Raw genomic sequence first — 20553 nt, 5'->3', positions numbered from 1 at the left:
TTATATTCAAAAGTTTCATTAATTTTTTCTTAAAAAAAACAACAAAAAAACAAAACAAAACATGGAAACGCAAGGTATCGATTCCCGTTCCTTTCACAAAGCACTGGTGAAAGCTCTACCAATTGAGCTACGTTCCCATTTTATGAAGTAGACATGATTATTCAATAAATAACATTTGCAGGTAGTCTCTGCAAAAATAGATAAAATTTCTTTTTGGCAAATAAAAGAATTATAAAAATAGGATGATTTTTATCCAAATCCACTATGGACAGGTGGCTGAACTTGACCATGTCCAAGGGTTAGATTTTCTCCAAATAACAAATAAAAATATAATATTTACATTACTCAAAATATATATCCGCTACCAACAAAAAAAAAATATATATAGGGATAAATGCATAATCCCTCCCTCCCTACTGTTGGCCTAAATTACAAAAAGTACATTGTGGTATCAAAATGAACTCAGAGGTCTTTTGGGTATGCCAAAAAACCAATTTAGTCATTCTAGTCAAATTCCGTAAAAATTTTTTACAGATTCCGTTAGTTGCCCCATCAGCACTAATGAAATGGTGACATGTGTTGCTCTGAATCAAAAAAAATATAAATATATAAAACTAAAAAATATTTTTTTGTTTAAAAAAAAAAAAAAAAACTGTAAATTGTTCTCTCTTCCCCCATTTCATCGTTCTCTTCTCCCTGTTTTCATCTCGGTCCCTTCCCCCATTGCATCTCTCATCCCCCTCCCCTCATTGGCGGCTGGCAACAAAGACCACAACGCTGAGCACCGCTGACGACGACCCAGCCACATCTCCGATGACGAGTTACAACCGCTGACGACTGAATCAGTGAAGCTCATCAAAAATACTTCTTTATTTTTTATATTCAAAAGTTTCATTTACTTTTTCTTGAAAAAAAAGACAAAAACATGGGGACGCGAGGTATTAAACCCCGTTCCTTTCACAAAGCATTGGCAAAGGCTCTAGCAGTTGAGCTATGTTCCCATGTTGTGAAAGTAGACATGATTATTCAATAAATAACATTTGCTGGTACTCTATGCAAAAATAGGATAAAGTTCTTTTTGGCAAATAAAAGAATTATAAAAATATGATGATTTTTATCCAAATCCATTATGGACAGGTGGTTGAACTTGACCATGTCTAAGGGTTAGATTCTCTCCAAATAACAAATAAAAATATAATATTTACATTACTCAAATTATATATCCGTTGCCAAAAAAAAAAAAAAATAGCGTTAAATGCATAATCAGTCCCTCCCTGTTTTTGGCCTAAATTACAAAAAGTTCCTTGTGGTATCAAAATGAACTCAGAGGTGTTTTGGGTATACCCAAAAAACTATTTAGTCCCTATAGTCAAATTCAGTGTAAAAATTTGACAGATTCTATTAGTTGCCACTTCAGCACTAATGAAATAGTGACATGTGTTGCTCTTAATAAAAAAAATATAAATATATAAAACTAAAAAATATTTTTTTGTTTTTTTTTTTGTTTTAAAAAAAAAAACTATAAATTGTTCTCTCTTCCACCATTTCATTGTTCTCTCCTCCCCGCTTTCATCTCGGTCTCTTCCCCCATTTCATCTCTCTCCCCTTTCCCCTTACTGATGGCCGGCAACAAAGACCACAACGCTGAGCACCGTTGAGGACGAGCCAGCCACATTTCCGACGACAAGTTACAACCACTGACGATTGAATCAGTGAATCTCATCAAAAATACTTCCTTATTTTTTATATTCAAAAGTTTCATTTCTTTTTTCTTCAATTTTTTTTTTTTTTTTATAAAAAAAAACATGGAAACGCGAGGTATAAATCCTTGTTACTTTCACAAAGCACTGGTGAAGGCTCTACTAATTGAGCTACATTCCCATGTTGTGAAAGTAGACATGATTACTCAATAAATAACATTTGCTGGTACTCTCTGCAAAATAGGTAAAAGTTCTTTTTGGCAAATAAAGGAATTATAAAAATAGGATGATTTCTATCCAAATCCACTATGGACAGGTGGCTGAACTTGACCAGGTCCAAGGGTTAGATTCTCTCCAAATAACAAATAAAAATATAATAATTACATTACTCAAATTATATATCCGCTACCAACAAAAGAAAAAAATATAGTGATAAATGCATAATCAGTCCCTCCCTGTTGTTGGCCTAAATTACAAAAAGTTCATTGTGATATCAAAATAAACTCATAGGTCTATTGGGTATGCCAAAAAAACAATTTAGTCCCTGTAGTCAAATTCCGTTAAAAAATTTGACAGATTCCGTTAGTTGCCACATCAACACTAATGAAATGGTGACACGTGTTGCTCTTAATAAAAAAAATATAAATAGATAAAACTAAAAAATAATTTTTTGTTTAAATAAAAAAAAAAAAAAAAACTGTAAAGTGTTTTCTCTTCCCCCATTTCATCGTTCTCTCCTCCCCGTTTTCATCTCGGTCTCTTCCCCCATTTCATCTCTCTTCCCTCTCCCCTTACCGATGGCCGGCAACAAAGACCACAACGCTAAGCACCGTTGACGACGAGCCAGCCACATCTCCGACGACGAGTTACAACCGCTGACGACTGAATCAGTGAAGCTCATCAAAAATACTTCTTTATTTTTTATATTCAAAAGTTTCATTTATTTTTTCTTCAAAAAAAAGAAAAACCTAGAAACGCAAGGTATCTATCACTGTTCCTTTTAGGAAAGCACTGGCAAAGGCTCTACCAATTGAGCTACGTTCTCATATTGTAAAAGTAGACATGATTATTCAATTAATAACATTTGCTGGTACTCTCTGCAAAAATAGGTAAAAGTTCTTTTTGGCAAATAAAAGAATTATAAAAATAGGATTATTTTTATCCAAATCCACTATGGACAGGTGGCTGAACTTGACCATGTCCAAGGGTTAGATTCTCTCCAAATAACAAATAAAAATATAATATTTACATTACTCAAATTATATATCCGCTACCAACAATATATATATATAGCGTTAAATGCATAATCAGTCCCTCCCTATTTTTTGCCTAAATTACAAAAAGCTCATTGTGGTATCAAAATGAACTTAGAGTTCTTTTAGGTATGCCCAAAAAACAATTTAGTCCCTGTAGTTAAATTCGGTTAAAAAATTTGACAAATTCCGTTAGTTGCCACATCAGCACAAATGAAATGGTGACACATGTTGCTCTTAATAAAAAAATTTAAATATATAAAACTAAAAAATAAAAAAAAAACAAAAAAAACTGTATAGTGTTCTCTCTTCCCTTATTTCATCGTTCTCTCCTCCCCATTTTCATCTCGGTCTCTTCCCCCATTTCATTTCTCTTCCCTCTCCCCTCACCGACAACCAGCAACAAAGACCACGACGCCGAACACCGCTGACAATGAGCCAGCCACATCTCCAATGACGAGTTACAACCGTTGATGACTGAAGCAGTGAAGCTCATCAATTCTCATATATTGCCAAGAACTAAAACCACTTTTTTTGGATGATTTAAACCCACTTCTTTTCTTCTTCAACAAAGGTGAGAGGATAAGAAGAGCTAAGGAAATTGAACCGGTTGGGCTGCCATCCCTTCGCTTCTTTTTCTTTTTTTAAAAAATTTATTTTTATTTTATATATTTAATATATTTATATTTTTTTATTAAGAGTAACACATGTCAACATTTCATTGGTGTTGACGTGACAACTAACGGAATCTGTTAAATTTTTTAACGAAATTTGAATACAGGGACTAAATCCTTTTTTTGGCAGACCCCAATGACCTTTATGTTCATTTTGATATCACAGAGAGCGTTTTGTAATTTAGGCCAATCACAAGGACTGATTTTGCATTTATCCCTAAAATATAAGACCTATAATATCTAAATGACATATCATGACACCGCCACATTGGGGCAGAGTCCGAAATTTTTGTTACACACTCGTTTTACAACAATACACTTCTTTCTTTCAACTCTAGATATTGCCGCAACACACTCTAAAACTAATAAAATATAAAAGAAACTTCACTTAACCCCGAATTGTCACACATTTTGCAATGTCCTCCTTAAAGTTTAAAACTTCTCAATTTAGTGTATTGAATTTTTATTTTTTTTCAATGTCCCCCTCCATTAACTTTCCCAATTTCCTAAAATAAATGAGGGTATTTTGAAAAAGTTAACAGAGGGGGACTTTAATTTTTTTCAATGTCCCCCTCCGTTAACTTTCCCAAAATACCCCCATTTATTTTAGAAAAAAAACCGCTTTGCTCCGCTCTGAGAACTGGCCAACCATTCTAGTATTGCAGTATTAGATTCTGTGCCTAAGAGAATATGAACCACTTGTTCCAACAAGTAGATGGATGTGTACTTGTTTGTTGATGAGATCATATAGGAGTATATTTTTATGATTGCTTTTGTGAATAATTGTTTAAATAGTTAACTCACACACAAAAAAAAAAATGTTTAAATACTTTTCGTGTGTTCTACCCCGCAATTTCCCAGGTGATATGCGTGTTTTTAAAGAAAATCATAGAGAAGCGTAATGATATAAGGAGGACTAAAATTTTCTCAAATGTGATGTGTTATTTAAAATCACCAAAATATCAAAATTCAATAATAATCATCTGAAATTCAAAGGCAATATTAAAAGTCATGTCACATTTGGGAGAACTCTAGTGCTCTTTATATCATTACTCTATGGAGAATGGTCTATTTAGGAGGTAGTTAGCATTTTGAAAAGATGCTCTATTCAAGACTTTAATCCTCCTTATATCATGAAGAATATAACCTTTAGGAGTTAGTTAGCATTTTGAAAAAAAAAACAAAAAAAAAATCTACGTTTTGGCACTACTGACAAGTTTAAAGGTCGAATCGCTATTTTACCAAATATTAGCGTTTAAATGCGTTTTCCAAAACCATATCTTAAAATCGTTATGTTTTTAAGAGTAATTCAAGAAACGACACTTTTATCCCACAATGTTGACTTGACCATCTTAAGTATCTCTTAAATATTATTTTAAAAAACAAAAATTAATGTAATGAGTCAAATCAACATCCTAAAATAATTACGAAATGAAAATATAATTTATATCTTTACACTTTTTTCAAGCCAGCACTAAACGGCTGCAAAATTCATTCGACAAAACACATGAGTGTGGTCTGTTTACTGTTTAGAGGTTAAGAAAGCTCAATTAGCTTTTGTTATGGAATTACTGACTGAGAAGCATAAATGTGATGGCACTAAGTAAATAAGAACCAGCTGTGCTTCTAGACGGATTTTTAGTATCTTTTAGAGAATTGCTCAACCAAACAAAATCAAATTTGAATTCAACACATGAGGATCTACTAAAGAGAACAGGATGATAATAAAATAATGAGCTTTGAAAATCCAAAAAATAATGGCATTCAATGATCAGAGATTCAGAGGAGAAGTACTACAGGTAATTCACATTTTGTGCAATTTTGAGGAGAAAAGCTTCACGGGGTCTCAATATCTCCGGCTCACTTTCCGGGGACGAAGTTTGTGGCGTAAGCCCAGGCATTGTTGTTTACTGGGTCGGCAAGGTGGTCAGCGAGGTTCTCCAATGGCCCCTTTCCAGTCACAATGGCCTGAACAAAGAACCCAAACATAGAGAACATAGCCAATCTTCCATTCTTGAGCTCCTTCACCTTAAGCTCAGCAAAAGCTTCCGGGTCATCAGCAAGACCCAATGGGTCAAAGCTTCCACCTGGGTAGATGGGGTCCGTCACCTCACCGAGTGGCCCACCGGCAATACGGTAACCCTCAACAGCACCCATCAAGATGACCTGAGTTGCCCAGATGGCCAGAATGCTTTGCGCGTGGACCAAGCTCGGGTTGCCCAAGTAGTCAAGACCGCCTTCGCTGAAGATCTGAGCTCCGGCCTTGAACCACACGGCCTCGCCGAACTTGACGCCGTTCCGGGACAAGAGCTCCGGGAAGACGCACCCGAGGGCTCCAAGCATGGCCCATCTGGAGTGGATGACTTCCAGCTCACGGTTCTTTGCAAAGGTCTCTGGGTCGGCGGAAAGCCCAGCAGTGGCCCAGCCATAGTCACCGGGGAATTCTCCAGTAAGGTAAGATGGGGGCTCACCGGAGAATGGTCCCAAGTACTTGACACGGTCGGGGCCGTACCATGGGCTGCCGGAGGAAGCCCGCCTGGAGCCTGTTTTCCTCATGGAGACACGTCCAACACCGAGCTCCGGAGTTGACGGATCAACCTGCACTGCCTTGCCGGCAAATGATGGGGAAGAGAGAGCCATTGTTGAAGCAGCCATTGAGGTTAGAATAGTGAAAGAGACAGCAATGCAAGGGAAGGAGTGATCGATGGGTGTTTGTGTTACGGCCTCACAGGCTTCATAAATAGGAGTTGGAGGAAAGGGTCCTTATCTTCGGAGATCAATACCTCTACTCCTATTGGTCGTGACATTTGAGGATTTTGATTTTCTCTGTCGACGTGGCAGTTTCTGTACCACTTATCTCTCCATTGATTATTTGTGGACCAAACGTCATAAAATGTCCGGCTGTGCTGTGAGCAGTTTATCCCTCCAATGAAGGATTGCCACCTGTGCCACCGGATATCAGCATATCTGATTGCTAAAAAAGTGTACACGATGGCATGCTCCATGGTACAAGGGTGGGAGTCCTTGTGCATGACACGCCCTGCAGAACGTAAGAAACTGAAGTCATCCATGATTATTACACTATTAGAACAATTTTTTCAAATAAAAAGAATCAGCTAAAAAATATTATAAAACTGAGCCTATGTTTTTAAAATAATTTCATATTTGTTAGGGCAATTTCTGTGTTGAAACAAACTACTGCAATAGCTACTCCATGTTTGTACTAAGACAAGGTCCATTTGGTGTAAGAATGGTAGTGCCTAAAAAATATAGAAGGCGTAAGAGGTTCTCAGCCAAAGAGAGCTAGAATGAGAGAGCTACATGTCAATCCAAAAAGATCTCCCTTAAGAAGAAAGAGACCCCTTAAAAATTGCTCGTAAAGAAAAACAAAATATCAAAATTTATTGTATCTTGAAATTTGATGTGCTTATCCCATGAAATCTGGGGTTGTACTCGTATTTGCCGAATGGATTAGAGCGACCTATGTGCGTAGACACTTTATCCCTAACCGATGTGGCGCTAGGAGGGTCCAAGTTCGGACCTTACGAGTAAGGTCAGAGGGGCCTTTGGCATGCCTAATTGGACCCCTGGGGATATTTTATCCCCTACAATATTAAAGTTCTACCCTATTCATCTATTCTTTCTTTAATTTACTTAACATTAATAACAATAATTTCATAAGAGTAACAATGATCATAACCTTCGTGGATGGTTAGGCTATGCTTATTTTAATTTCACTTATTTTTGTTACAATGTCCAAAATACCTTTTTTTATAAAAATATAAAAATAAAAAACTGGAAGATTTTGGACATTTTAACCAAAAAAAAATATATGAGTGAAATTAAAAGTATTTGAAATATAGGATATCGACATTGCAAAACTATGAATTAACCTTAACCTATTTAATTAGGATTACACCCTCATGGATTCCTCCACAACTTGCTCTTGCCAACCTTACCAAACTACCCTTGATTAGGTCCAACAATTTCATGTGGTTACAACCCCATGATAATCATATTCTCAACATTAATCAATTTCCTAACTCTAGGGTCACCTCAACACATAACAAAAGCACAACTTCCCTTACCTTTATCAAAATCTTCCTATAGCCAAGACCTCATATAGGGGTATACTAGCGAGACGATTATTAACCGCTAGTAATTTGTTACACGTACAGTGATGGAGTCAAGTGGAGATGGGCCACGGTTTTCCTTTTTTTTTTTTTTTTTTTTTGATATTTTTATACTTTTAATAATTTACTGATATTAAAAAAATTATCGTTACCAAAAAAAAAAAAAAATCTATTAAATTTTTGTTATACGTCATTAATGTAAGCATAAACATGGACAATTAATAATTCGCATAATTGCCGGTTGCGATTACGGTTAGGAGGGAATAACCGCAACCGTCTCATCTTGTTGCTTTTCTTAGGTACATAAGTTATAATCCTCGTAGCATCCAACTCCTCCATATATAAGCTATTCAAAATGCATAAATTAAACAACTTCAAGATCACCAAGGCAGTGGCCGATTGGCATGTATTTTGAAGATTAAATTAACTAATGGCTCCTGCACTGATGATGATACAAGTTGAAGTCAGGCTAAATAGAACATGGGGCAAGTTATAGTGAAGCAATTCAGATGTCTCCCACCACTCACTGAAAATCCGAAATGTCAAGGCACTAAGAACCCACTGTGCTTTTAGATGGATTTTTAGTATGAAGCAATATCTTTAATTTAGAATATGTCTCCACCAAACAAAATCAAATTCAACAAATGATGATAAAGTAATGATCTTTGAAAACCCAAAAATAATAACATTCAATGATCAGAGGAGCAGTACTGCAGGTAATGCACATTCTGTGCACAAATCCATACCCCAATATACATCACCCAATAATAATATGATCAATCTTAAATTCACACTCAATTTTGAGGAGAAAAGCTTCATGGTGTCTTAACATCTCCGACTCACTTTCCGGGGACGAAGTTTGTTGCGTAAGCCCAGGCATTGTTGTTTACTGGGTCGGCAAGGTGGTCGGCCAAGTTCTCCAATGGCCCCTTTCCAGTCACAATGGCCTGAACAAAGAAGCCAAACATAGAGAACATAGCCAATCTTCCATTCTTGAGCTCCTTCACCTTAAGCTCAGCAAAAGCTTCCGGGTCATCAGCAAGACCCAATGGGTCAAAGCTTCCACCCGGGTAGATGGGGTCCGTCACCTCACCGAGTGGCCCACCGGCAATACGGTAACCCTCAACGGCACCCATCAAGATGACCTGAGTTGCCCAGATGGCCAGAATGCTTTGCGCGTGGACCAAGCTCGGGTTGCCCAAGTAGTCAAGACCGCCTTCGCTGAAGATCTGAGCTCCGGCCTTGAACCACACGGCCTCGCCGAACTTGACGCCATTCCGGGACAAGAGCTCCGGGAAGACGCACCCGAGGGCTCCGAGCATGGCCCATCTGGAGTGGATGACTTCAAGCTCACGGTTCTTGGCAAAGGTCTCTGGGTCGGCAGAAAGCCCTGCAGTGTCCCAGCCATAGTCACCGGGGAATTCTCCAGTAAGGTAAGATGGGGGCTCACCGGAGAATGGTCCCAAGTACTTGACACGGTCGGGGCCGTACCATGGGCTGCCGGAGGAAGCCCGCCTGGAGCCTGTTTTCCTCATGGAGACACGTCCAACACCGAGCTCCGGAGTTGACGGAGCAACCTGCACTGCCTTGCCGGCAAATGATGGGGAAGAGAGAGCCATTGTTGAAGCAGCCATTGAGGTTAGAATAGTGAAAGAGACAGCAATGCAAGGGAAGGAGTGATCGATGGGTGTTTGTGTTATGGCCTCACAGGCTTCGTAAATAGGAGTTGGAGGAAAGGGTCCTTATCTTCGGAGATCAATACCTCTACTCCTATTGGTCGTGACATTTGAGGATTTTGATTTTCTCTGTCGACGTGGCAGTTTCTGTACCACTTATCTCTCCATTGATTATTTGTGGACCAAACGTCATAAAATGTCCGGCTGTGCTGTGAGCAGCTTATCCCTCCAATGAAGGATTGCCACCTGTGCCACCGGATATCAGCATATCTGATTGCTAAAAAAGTGTACACGATGGCATGCTCCATGGTACAAGGGTGGGAGTCCTTGTGCATGACACGTCCTGCAGAACGTAAGAAACTGAAGTCATCCATGATTATTACACTATTAGAACAATTTTTTCAAATAAAAAGAATCAGCTAAAAAATATTATAAAACTGAGCCTATGTTTTTAAAATAATTTCATATTTGTTAGGGCAATTTCTGTGTTGAAACAAACTACTGCAATAGCTACTCCATGTTTGGACTAAGACAAGGTCCATTTGGTGTAAGAATGGTAGTGCCTAAAAAATATAGAGGGCATCAGAGGTTCTCAGCCAAAGCCGAAGACACTACAATGCTTAAATTAACATACGTGTTTTGAAGTGTGAAAAAATGACTTGAGTCGTTCTTGAGATAATTAGCCTGTGTAGAGCTAGAATGAGAGAGCTACATGTCAATTCAAAAAGATCTCCCTTAAAAAGAGAGAGACCCCTTAAAAATTGCTCATAAAGAAAAACAAAATATCGAAATTTATTGTATCTTGAAATTTGATGTGCTTATCCCATAAAATCTGGGGTTGTACTCGTATTTGCCGAATTGACTAGAGCGACCCATGTAGACACTTTATCCCTAATAGATGTGGCGCTAGGAGGGTTCAAGTTCGAACCTTACGAGTAACGTCAGAGCGGCCTTTGGCATGCCTAATTGGACCCCTGGGGATATTTTATCCCCTACAATATTAAAGTTCTACCCTATTCATCTATTCTTTCTTTAATTTACTTAACATTAATAACAATAATTTCATAAGAGTAACAATGATCATAACCTTCGTGGATGGTTAGGCTATGCTTATTTTAATTTCACTTATTTTTGTTACAATGTCCAAAATACCTTTTTTTATAAAAATATAAAAAAAAAAAAAACTGGAACATTTTGGACATTTTAACCAATATATATGAATGAAATTAAAAGTAATTGAAATATAGGATATCGACATTGCAAAACTATGAATTAACCTTAACCTATTTAATTAGGATTACACCCTTATGGATTCCTCCACAACTTGCCCTTGCCAACCTTACCAAACTACCCTTGATTAGGTCCAACAATTTCATGTGGTTACAACCCCATGATAATCATATTCTCAACATTAATCAATTTCCTAACTCTAGGGTCACCTCAACACATAACAAAAGCACAACTTCCCTTACCTTTATCAAAATCTTCCTATAGCCAAGACCTCATATAGGGGTATACTAGCGAGACGATTATTAACCGCTAGTAATTTGTTACACGTACAGTGATGGAGTCAAGTGGAGATGGGCCACGGTTTTCCTTTTTTTTTTTTTTTTTTTTTGATATTTTTATACTTTTAATAATTTACTGATATTAAAAAAATTATCGTTACCAAAAAAAAAAAAAAATCTATTAAATTTTTGTTATACGTCATTAATGTAAGCATAAACATGGACAATTAATAATTCGCATAATTGCCGGTTGCGATTACGGTTAGGAGGGAATAACCGCAACCGTCTCATCTTGTTGCTTTTCTTAGGTACATAAGTTATAATCCTCGTAGCATCCAACTCCTCCATATATAAGCTATTCAAAATGCATAAATTAAACAACTTCAAGATCACCAAGGCAGTGGCCGATTGGCATGTATTTTGAAGATTAAATTAACTAATGGCTCCTGCACTGATGATGATACAAGTTGAAGTCAGGCTAAATAGAACATGGGGCAAGTTATAGTGAAGCAATTCAGATGTCTCCCACCACTCACTGAAAATCCGAAATGTCAAGGCACTAAGAACCCACTGTGCTTTTAGATGGATTTTTAGTATGAAGCAATATCTTTAATTTAGAATATGTCTCCACCAAACAAAATCAAATTCAACAAATGATGATAAAGTAATGATCTTTGAAAACCCAAAAATAATAACATTCAATGATCAGAGGAGCAGTACTGCAGGTAATGCACATTCTGTGCACAAATCCATACCCCAATATACATCACCCAATAATAATATGATCAATCTTAAATTCACACTCAATTTTGAGGAGAAAAGCTTCATGGTGTCTTAACATCTCCGACTCACTTTCCGGGGACGAAGTTTGTTGCGTAAGCCCAGGCATTGTTGTTTACTGGGTCGGCAAGGTGGTCGGCCAAGTTCTCCAATGGCCCCTTTCCAGTCACAATGGCCTGAACAAAGAAGCCAAACATAGAGAACATAGCCAATCTTCCATTCTTGAGCTCCTTCACCTTAAGCTCAGCAAAAGCTTCCGGGTCATCAGCAAGACCCAATGGGTCAAAGCTTCCACCCGGGTAGATGGGGTCCGTCACCTCACCGAGTGGCCCACCGGCAATACGGTAACCCTCAACGGCACCCATCAAGATGACCTGAGTTGCCCAGATGGCTAGAATGCTTTGCGCGTGGACCAAGCTCGGGTTGCCCAAGTAGTCAAGACCGCCTTCGCTGAAGATCTGAGCTCCGGCCTTGAACCACACGGCCTCGCCGAACTTGACGCCGTTCCGGGACAAGAGCTCCGGGAAGACGCACCCGAGGGCTCCAAGCATGGCCCATCTGGAGTGGATGACTTCAAGCTCACGGTTCTTGGCAAAGGTCTCTGGGTCGGCTGAAAGCCCTGCAGTGTCCCAGCCATAGTCACCGGGGAATTCTCCAGTAAGGTAAGATGGGGGCTCACCGGAGAATGGTCCCAAGTACTTGACACGGTCGGGGCCGTACCATGGGCTGCCGGAGGAAGCCCGCCTGGAGCCTGTTTTCCTCATGGAGACACGTCCAACACCGAGCTCCGGAGTTGACGGAGCAACCTGCACTGCCTTGCCGGCAAATGATGGGGAAGAGAGAGCCATTGTTGAAGCAGCCATTGTAGAATTAAGCTTGGACTAGTGGAAGAGATGAAATGCAAGGGAAGGAGTGATGGATGCTTGTGTTTAGGCTTCACGTGGAGGCTTCATAAATAGAAGTGGGACGAAAGGGTCTTCAATTATCTTAGGAGATCAGCATCTGTACTGGTATTGGCTATGACATTTTAGGATTTTGATTTTCTCTGTACACTTGGCAGTTGCTGAACCGCTATCTGCTTTGATCATTTGTGGACCAACGTAAATAAAATTTCTGGCTATGCTGTGACTGTGAGCACTCTGACCTTCCAATAAAGGATTGCCACTTGTGCTACGGGATAGCAGCATATCTGCATGGAAAAAGTGTACACTATAGCGCGGGTGCATGATGGCGTAATCCATGTTACAAGCAAATATTCGTTATGTTTTTGAAATAATTTCATATTAAAGTTCCACCCTATTCATCTACTCTTTCTTTAATTTACTTAACATTAATTGCAATAATTTCTTTCAGAAGATTGACAATGATCGTAAACCTTCATGGCGGCTATGTGATTATTTTACTTCTCTTTCTTATGGTCATGTTATTTTCCTCTATTAATTGAAGCATCAAGAAAATATTTGTGATATATATATATATATATATATATATATATATGTGTGTGTGTGTGTGTTAATGCATTTTCAAGGATTTTTTTTTTTTTTTTAATTTATAAAAGTGTTATAATTTTAACATAAAGATGAAAACTATTTTTGTTTTAAATATTTGTAGATTGTGATAAAAAAAAAATGTGGTTAAGTGGCTCAATATAGCAAATTAAGGCTTCTTCTAATGAACTTAGGGTGAGGGGTTTAAGACCCTTTACCCACATAAGTGCCCATTTTTTTGCTTTCTTAGAAACTTATTGGGCTTGAGCAGTTAATAAAAGTTAACTGTGTGGGTGTAGCTATGAGGGGTCGAACCAATGTCTTTCCCCTTATGAGAGACACCTTTGAATCTCTAAACTATTAGGCCAACAGCAAACACAGTGTCTTTCAACTTAGGGCATGTTTGTGTGTGAGTTTGAGATACCTAAAAATGCGTTCAACACTCAAAATGTCTGTTTCAAGAAAAAAAGTATATGTTTGGTAAAAAAATTAAAAGTGCTTTTAAGGGTCCAAAAAACCTAAAAATTAGAAGTGTCAACTCGGTCCAGTTTCTCGGTTTTTGGCAAAAACCGGGACCGGAACCGGGGTACCCCAGTTCTTGGATTTGGGAAATCGGAACCGGGAACCGGGTCCCGATTACCGGCCGGTTTCGGATTTTTTTTTTTTTTGAAATCTCATGAAAAAATTGTTTTCAGAAATGAAACCTCAAGAAAAAATCATAAGGTTTCATTTCAGAACCATTTAATCACCTTAATATCAAATTGACAAATACCCAAAACTTAAAGGAAAGAGAAATTTACTTTTGAAGAACTGTCAATTCATTCGGCCAAACTCACTAATACAAAACTCACCAAGAAAATCATCAAGCACAAAAAACAAATCTTCAAAAAATGAAGCACACAAAAGTAAACTAACCAAAAAAAATCCCTACCATATACAAAAAGTGGAGAGGAAGAAAAGAAACAGAGGAAAGATGAGAAGAAGAGGGAAAAAAAAAAAGAAGAAGAAGAAATGATGAGAAGACACAAATAACCATCTTAACTTAATTATGACAAAGAAAGAATAAGGCTTAACCGTAAATCTACACCATCATACAAAAAGTAAGTGAGGTGAAATATCCCAAAACCCGGTCAAACTAATTCAAATCTATTATTTCCTTACCAAAGGGCAAAATAATAATTTGGCGCCATCAAAGAAAAATCACTGTTATAGAGGCATTGGCTCTTTTGTGTATATATATATTAAATGCACCTGGTTCTGGTTTCCCGGTTTTTACCGGGTGCCCAAAACCGGGACCGGAACCGGGGTCTTCGGTTTTTTTTTTTGTTGTTTTTTTGCAACCAGTACCCGAACCAGAACCGACTCCCCGATTTTCCGGTTTCGGTTTCGGTTCTCCTGTAATTTTTGACACTCCTACTAAAAATGGCAAAAACACACTTTGACAAAAACTTTAAAATGAAACTTTTGCAACAAAAAAAAAAAAAAAAAAACTTTTTGACTTAAAAACTTTATTTCTCAAACATGCTCTTAAAAGAGACACCTCTGAACCATTAGGCCAACCGCAAACACGAACCAACAAAATTCTTAATACTTAACCGTTTGCAAGCTTTAAAAAGTTGCAATCTTTTATAAGCAACCCTTCAAAATATATACATGAGGGATCTATCCTACGAATTTTCTATCTTAATTTCTCTCATTCTTTCAAGCCAAATACAGAATTTTCTAGAGAAAACTTTGAAGAACAAATTTTAGAATTGTTGTATGTAACCGGTGAATTTATTGTATTTTGGAGGTGAATTGCATGTAACTTGGTAGAAAACGTTTTTCGAGTTGGGGCAATTATCACCTTAAATATAATATGCACACATGCCTCAAAGTTTCTTTGATTTTTCCATTCAATTTTCTCAACAATTTTAAGGTGATAATTGCAATGGCGTCAAAATTTGATATGACGACTTTCAAAATGATGAATCAAGACTTTGTGAAACGATAGATTTGATGTGACATGTTACACTCACCGGAAGGACAAGTTGATGTTCTTACTTACGGCGTTGAAGATTTCTTATGTTTTGGATCCAGATCGGCCAAAATTTCAAGAAGCCACGCCTGATGATTAAGGCAGAAAATAAGAGAAGTGAAGAAGATGAAGTGGTTTGTACGTAGAGGACACATTCTAAACACACTCTTTGATTGGAGTGTACAAGCGGGATAGTTATTAACTGCTAATTAATCAGATGACTGTATAACTGCAAATAATCACAATCGGAGAATCGTATAACCGCTTAGGCTGGTTGCGGTTATCGATTATAGGAATTGAGAAAAGTGATTAATAACTGGATATTTTCTCAATTCCTATAATCAGTAACCGTAACCAGCCTAAGCGGTTATACGATTTTTCAATTGTGATTATTTGCAGTTATGCAGTCATCTGATTAATTACCAGTTAATAACTGTCCCGCTTGTACACTCCAATCAAAGAGTGTGTTTAGAATGTGTCCTCTACAAACCACTTCATCTTCTTCACTTTTCTTATTTTCTGCCTTAATCATCAGGCGTGGCTTCTTGAAATTTTGGCAGATCTTGATCCAAAACATATGAAATCTTCAACGCCGTAAGTAAGAACATCAACTTGTCCTTCCGGTGAGTGTAACATGTCACATCAAATCTATCATTTCACAAAGTCTTGACTCATCATATATATATATATATATATATATATATAAATTAAAATTAATAATAATTACTTTTTATTATTATTCTTTAAAGAAGATTTTCTTTGCAATCTTTTTATTTAATAGGTGGACTTGATTGTGAGCTCATTGAGCTTCATGATGATAAATTGATGTAATTACTAGCTAACACCATCCTTCTAAACCAAGGATTGTTTGATTTTATGTGGATTTATGTTTATTTCAATCTGCGGTTATAAAAAATAAAAATAATAAATAATAAAAAATAAAAAACTGAAATAGTGCAACAATTTATGGCTAAAAAAAGAAAAAGAAAAAAAAAAGTGTGTTAAATTTTTATGAAAATCGGTTACCAGTTTATAACTTGCCTTCCATAATTGCATAACTTCAATTTTTATGTGGTTGCAGTTATTTAAAAAACAATAATCGCTTAAACAGGTTGTAGTTGCGGTTATAAGAGAATAACTGTAACCGCATTTGGTTGTACACTCTTACTCTCTTATTGTCTCTTTAACCCATTCACTTCAATCGAGTCATCAAAAGAAATCTGAGAGGTTCTGAAATTGAAGTATAAAATTGAAAAATAAGGTATGATAGATAAATTCCTTATTTTGAAGTATTGTGAATTTACAATGTTTGATATATTTGTGTGATCGACCACGTCCATGAATCGCAAAAGTTTTAGTGAATAAACTTTTTGAGCCTTATGATTGAAGTCTATGAACCTTGCAAGTCGATGAATATATCCTTTATTTAAGTCGATATATTTGTCACTTGTCCAAGTCTAGATAATTATCATCTGTAAAATTATCATTTCTCCATGTCCATGGATTGTCAACAATTGTTTTTATTAGAAACTAGATCCGATAGATTATCATATTGAGAAATGCTAGAGGTACTAACTCTTACTAACATATATGTATTAACATGATGTGAAGTTTATTCTTGGTATTCGTAGCATTTTTCTTTATTAATTATTTTGATCATCTATTCATCTCCAATGAATAAGTTTTACATCATGTTAATGCCCATCTATTAATAACATAGTTAGTACTTAGTACCCAGAGCATTTCTCCATCATATTTCTACAATTCAATTATATTAGATGTTGTAGAGCGGCAATAAGGGTGACTTATCTATAAACTTTTCCTTTTCCACTATCAGCCCTCAAAAAACAAACTCTGCCATATATAAAGCCGTAGGAATGGAGACCTTTCAATAGAGTGAAGGGGACCTCCCTATAATCCTTAACACCAATTTCCAAACCAAGGAATATACACTTTCTTAACTTTGTACATTAACGTATGCAGGACAACTAAACATTTTCAAAATTGAATAATCAATCGATTTATTTTACCATACTTCTTCTAGAACCTTGAAATCAATTGTTGGTGACGAAACATGCATAACTAACTGCCTCAGTCCAAAAACTCTTCGGCAATCTTGCATTCAACAAAGTGCATCTTGGCTTTTTCAACAGTATAGTTATCCTTTCAGCAACTTCATTCTATTGTGAAGTCCTTTTAACTGTGAAGTGGCGAGTAATGCCTTATGTTTTGAAGAAGTATAAGAATTCAATATCCATGTACTCCAATTCTTTATTGGATCTTAAATACTTCACTTTTCTTTTAGTTTGAATTTTCAAATACACTTTTCACTACTTTAAGATGGTAAAAACCTTTGACTTGTGCTTTAGAAAAGAAACTCAAACCTTTGTTAAAGAATTATAATATAAAAAATAAAAAATAAATAAAAATAGACAAAATAACACTCACCTCAATTTGAAGATATAGTCAATGATCCCCAAACATTTTAATGAGCATAGTCAAGAATACCTTTACTTTACTTGTATAAACAGCTACCTTAAAACTAACTATTCTTTGCTTCTCATCCACACTATATGTCTAGAATCCCAACATAAATGACTTGACACCATTCATCAAATTATGCTTGTGAAGCTCAAACATATTACCCTTGTCTAAATGGCCAAGTTGCATATGCAACAAAACTGTATCATCATTATTTGATTATGCCGAAATGGATGTTGTAATACCACTTGGAACTATCTTGTTGAGTAACTCCTAAATTTTTTACTTTCTCACCTTTATTACCACTAAATCAACTTTAACTATTTTCATAATCTAGATCGACTAAAGACAACATGATGATAAAAATAATGAGCTTTGGAAATATTCCAAAAGTAATGACACTCACTAAGAAAAAGCACTACATTTAATTCAAATTTTGTGCACAACTCCACGCCATTATTTATATATCACTCAATATCACTCCTACATTCACACTCAATTTTGAGGAGAAAAGCTTCATGGTGTCTCAACATCTCCAGCTCACTTTCCGGGGACGAAGTTTGTGGCGTAAGCCCAGGCATTGTTGTTTACAGGGTCGGCAAGGTGGTCGGCCAAGTTCTCCAACGGTCCTTTTCCGGTGACAATGGCCTGAACAAAGAAGCCAAACATGGAGAACATAGCCAATCTTCCATTCTTGAGCTCCTTCACCTTAAGCTCAGCAAAAGCCTCCGGGTCATCAGCAAGGCCCAATGGGTCAAAGCTTCCACCCGGGTAAATTGGGTCAGTCACCTCACCGAGTGGCCCACCAGCAATACGGTAACCCTCAACGGCACCCATCAAGATGACCTGAGTTGCCCAGATGGCCAGAATGCTTTGTGCGTGGACCAAGCTCGGGTTGCCCAAATAGTCAAGCCCGCCTTCGCTGAAGATCTGGGCTCCGGCCTTGAACCACACGGCCTCGCCGAACTTGACGCCGTTCCGGGACAAGAGCTCCGGGAAGACGCACCCGAGGGCTCCAAGCATGGCCCATCTGGAGTGGATGACTTCCAGCTCACGGTTCTTTGCAAAGGTCTCTGGGTCAGCGGAAAGCCCAGCAGTGTCCCAGCCATAGTCACCGGGGAATTCTCCGGTAAGGTAGGATGGGGGCTCACCGGAGAATGGGCCCAAGTACTTGACACGGTCAGGGCCGTACCATGGGCTGCCGGAGGAAGCCTGCTTGAAGGCTGTTTTCCTCATGGAGACACGTCCAACACCAAGCTCCGGGGTTGACGGAGCAACCTGCACCGCCTTGCCGGCAAATGATGGGGAAGAGAGAGCCATTGTTGAAGCAGCCATTGTAGAATTGAGGTTAGAATAGAGAAAGAGACAGCAATGCAAGGGAAGGAGTGATCGATGGGTGTTTGTGTTAAGACTTCACAGGCTTCATAAATAGGAGAGGGTCCTTATCTTAGGAGATCAATATCTGTACTCGTATTGGCTGTGAGATTTTAGGATTTTAATTTTATTTGTCCACTTGGAAGTTGCTGTACCACTCGCATCTCCACTTGGCAGTTGCTGTACATAAAATCTCTGGCCAGGCTGTGAGCACGTGGTCCCTCCAATAAGGGATTGCCACCTGTTCAAGCTACCGGATAGCATCATCTGTGACGGCATACTACTCTAATGTACAACCTCCATGCTACAAGCAAGTGGGTGGGAAATGGGAATCCTCGTGAAGGATATCAAGAGTAATGATACAATGCACGCCAGGAACAAAATTTTTTTTTTTATTATTATTTTATTATTTTTTTTATAAAAAAAAATTTGCTGCACAGGCGTGCTACGCACGCCGCGTGCAGTGAATCACGACTCGAATATCAATTATGTAAAATAGGAACAAGATTGAGTGATTAATTTTTTTTTTATCGATTTAGATTTTTGTTTTGGTCAAATAGTTATTAATCATATATATATATTTTTTTGAAATAATCAATGTTGTATATATCAATAAATCAATAAGATAGAAAAGATTATTCTAACCTAATAATATCCGAGATACAATCAGAAATTTCTTCCAACTATGTCTAATCAAAACCCAAACGTGCCACCAACTTTGCAAGACCATGCACTGCAAAATTAGTTTTTCATGTCCTACATAGCGAACCGCTCAGTGTGTGAACGTGCTTAACAACATTCTCAAATCCCTCACCAAATCGCCGATCCTACTCCAGTTTAGCTCTCCTGAATTCAACGTGTCCACCACTATTTTTACGTCACCCTCCAGGCAAAGATTCATCATAGTATTAGAACATCACTTAAAGTTAAGAGGAGTCTTAGAATAAAAACAAGATAATTAAATATAGAATAATGGTAAGATAATTAACTTCACAATGGGCAATCAATTTAAACTCTTTAGAATAAGAAATAATTTGTTTTATTCTTCCATCTCTCATATTTGCCAGGGAAATTAATATTTTTTTCTTTTCTAAAAATTTAAATTTCCAATTATTTAGAGCAATCGGTACTCTAGTGTAACAAGGAATTTGATTTGGGAAAAATCTACAAGTTATACAGTAATTTAATTTTTGTGTAATATTGCCGTTTATCCATCCCTGAGTACATGAACAGAATCTTATATATAGTCCTTTGGAAGTGGGCAGCAATGGAAAATTTGCATACATTATGCACTAATTTAATTTTAGGGGAAAATGCACATATGGTCCTTATGGTTCGAGATTGTGACAAGTAGCTTTCTATGGTTTAAAAAGTGACAAAACGCTCTTTAAGAATTTTCCCTTAAAAAAAAAAGGGGGGGAGGGGGGACAAAATCTATTATGCGACACATTAGCATCAATCATATTATAA

The 20553-nt window shown here is 37.3% G+C and overlaps 2 protein-coding genes across 2 annotated transcripts; both read right to left on the bottom strand.

Moving 5' to 3' along the window:
- Positions 1 to 5332: 5332 nt before the first annotated feature.
- LOC132169410 (uncharacterized) lies at positions 5333 to 9454 on the bottom strand. The gene is made up of 2 exons (XM_059580446.1): positions 8602 to 9454; positions 5333 to 6359 (listed from the first exon to the last, which is right to left on the bottom strand). The coding sequence occupies exons 1-2, from the start codon at positions 9392 to 9394 to the stop codon at positions 5488 to 5490; spliced, it is 1665 nt and encodes a 554-aa protein (XP_059436429.1). The 5' UTR covers positions 9395 to 9454; the 3' UTR covers positions 5333 to 5487.
- A 2116-nt stretch (positions 9455 to 11570) lies between these two features.
- On the bottom strand, positions 11571 to 19114 carry LOC132168857 (chlorophyll a-b binding protein of LHCII type 1-like). Its single transcript, XM_059579923.1, has 3 exons — positions 18254 to 19114; positions 17981 to 17994; positions 11571 to 12187 (listed from the first exon to the last, which is right to left on the bottom strand). Exons 1-3 carry the CDS (start codon positions 19042 to 19044, stop codon positions 11793 to 11795), a joined length of 1200 nt encoding a protein of 399 aa, XP_059435906.1. The 5' UTR covers positions 19045 to 19114; the 3' UTR covers positions 11571 to 11792.
- Between the last annotated feature and the right edge of the window lie 1439 nt (positions 19115 to 20553).

The sequence above is a fragment of the Corylus avellana genome, chromosome ca2 (assembly GCF_901000735.1).
Source record: "Corylus avellana chromosome ca2, CavTom2PMs-1.0".
Lineage (NCBI taxonomy): Eukaryota > Viridiplantae > Streptophyta > Magnoliopsida > Fagales > Betulaceae > Corylus > Corylus avellana.
This window is presented reverse-complemented; position numbering and strand designations above follow the sequence as displayed.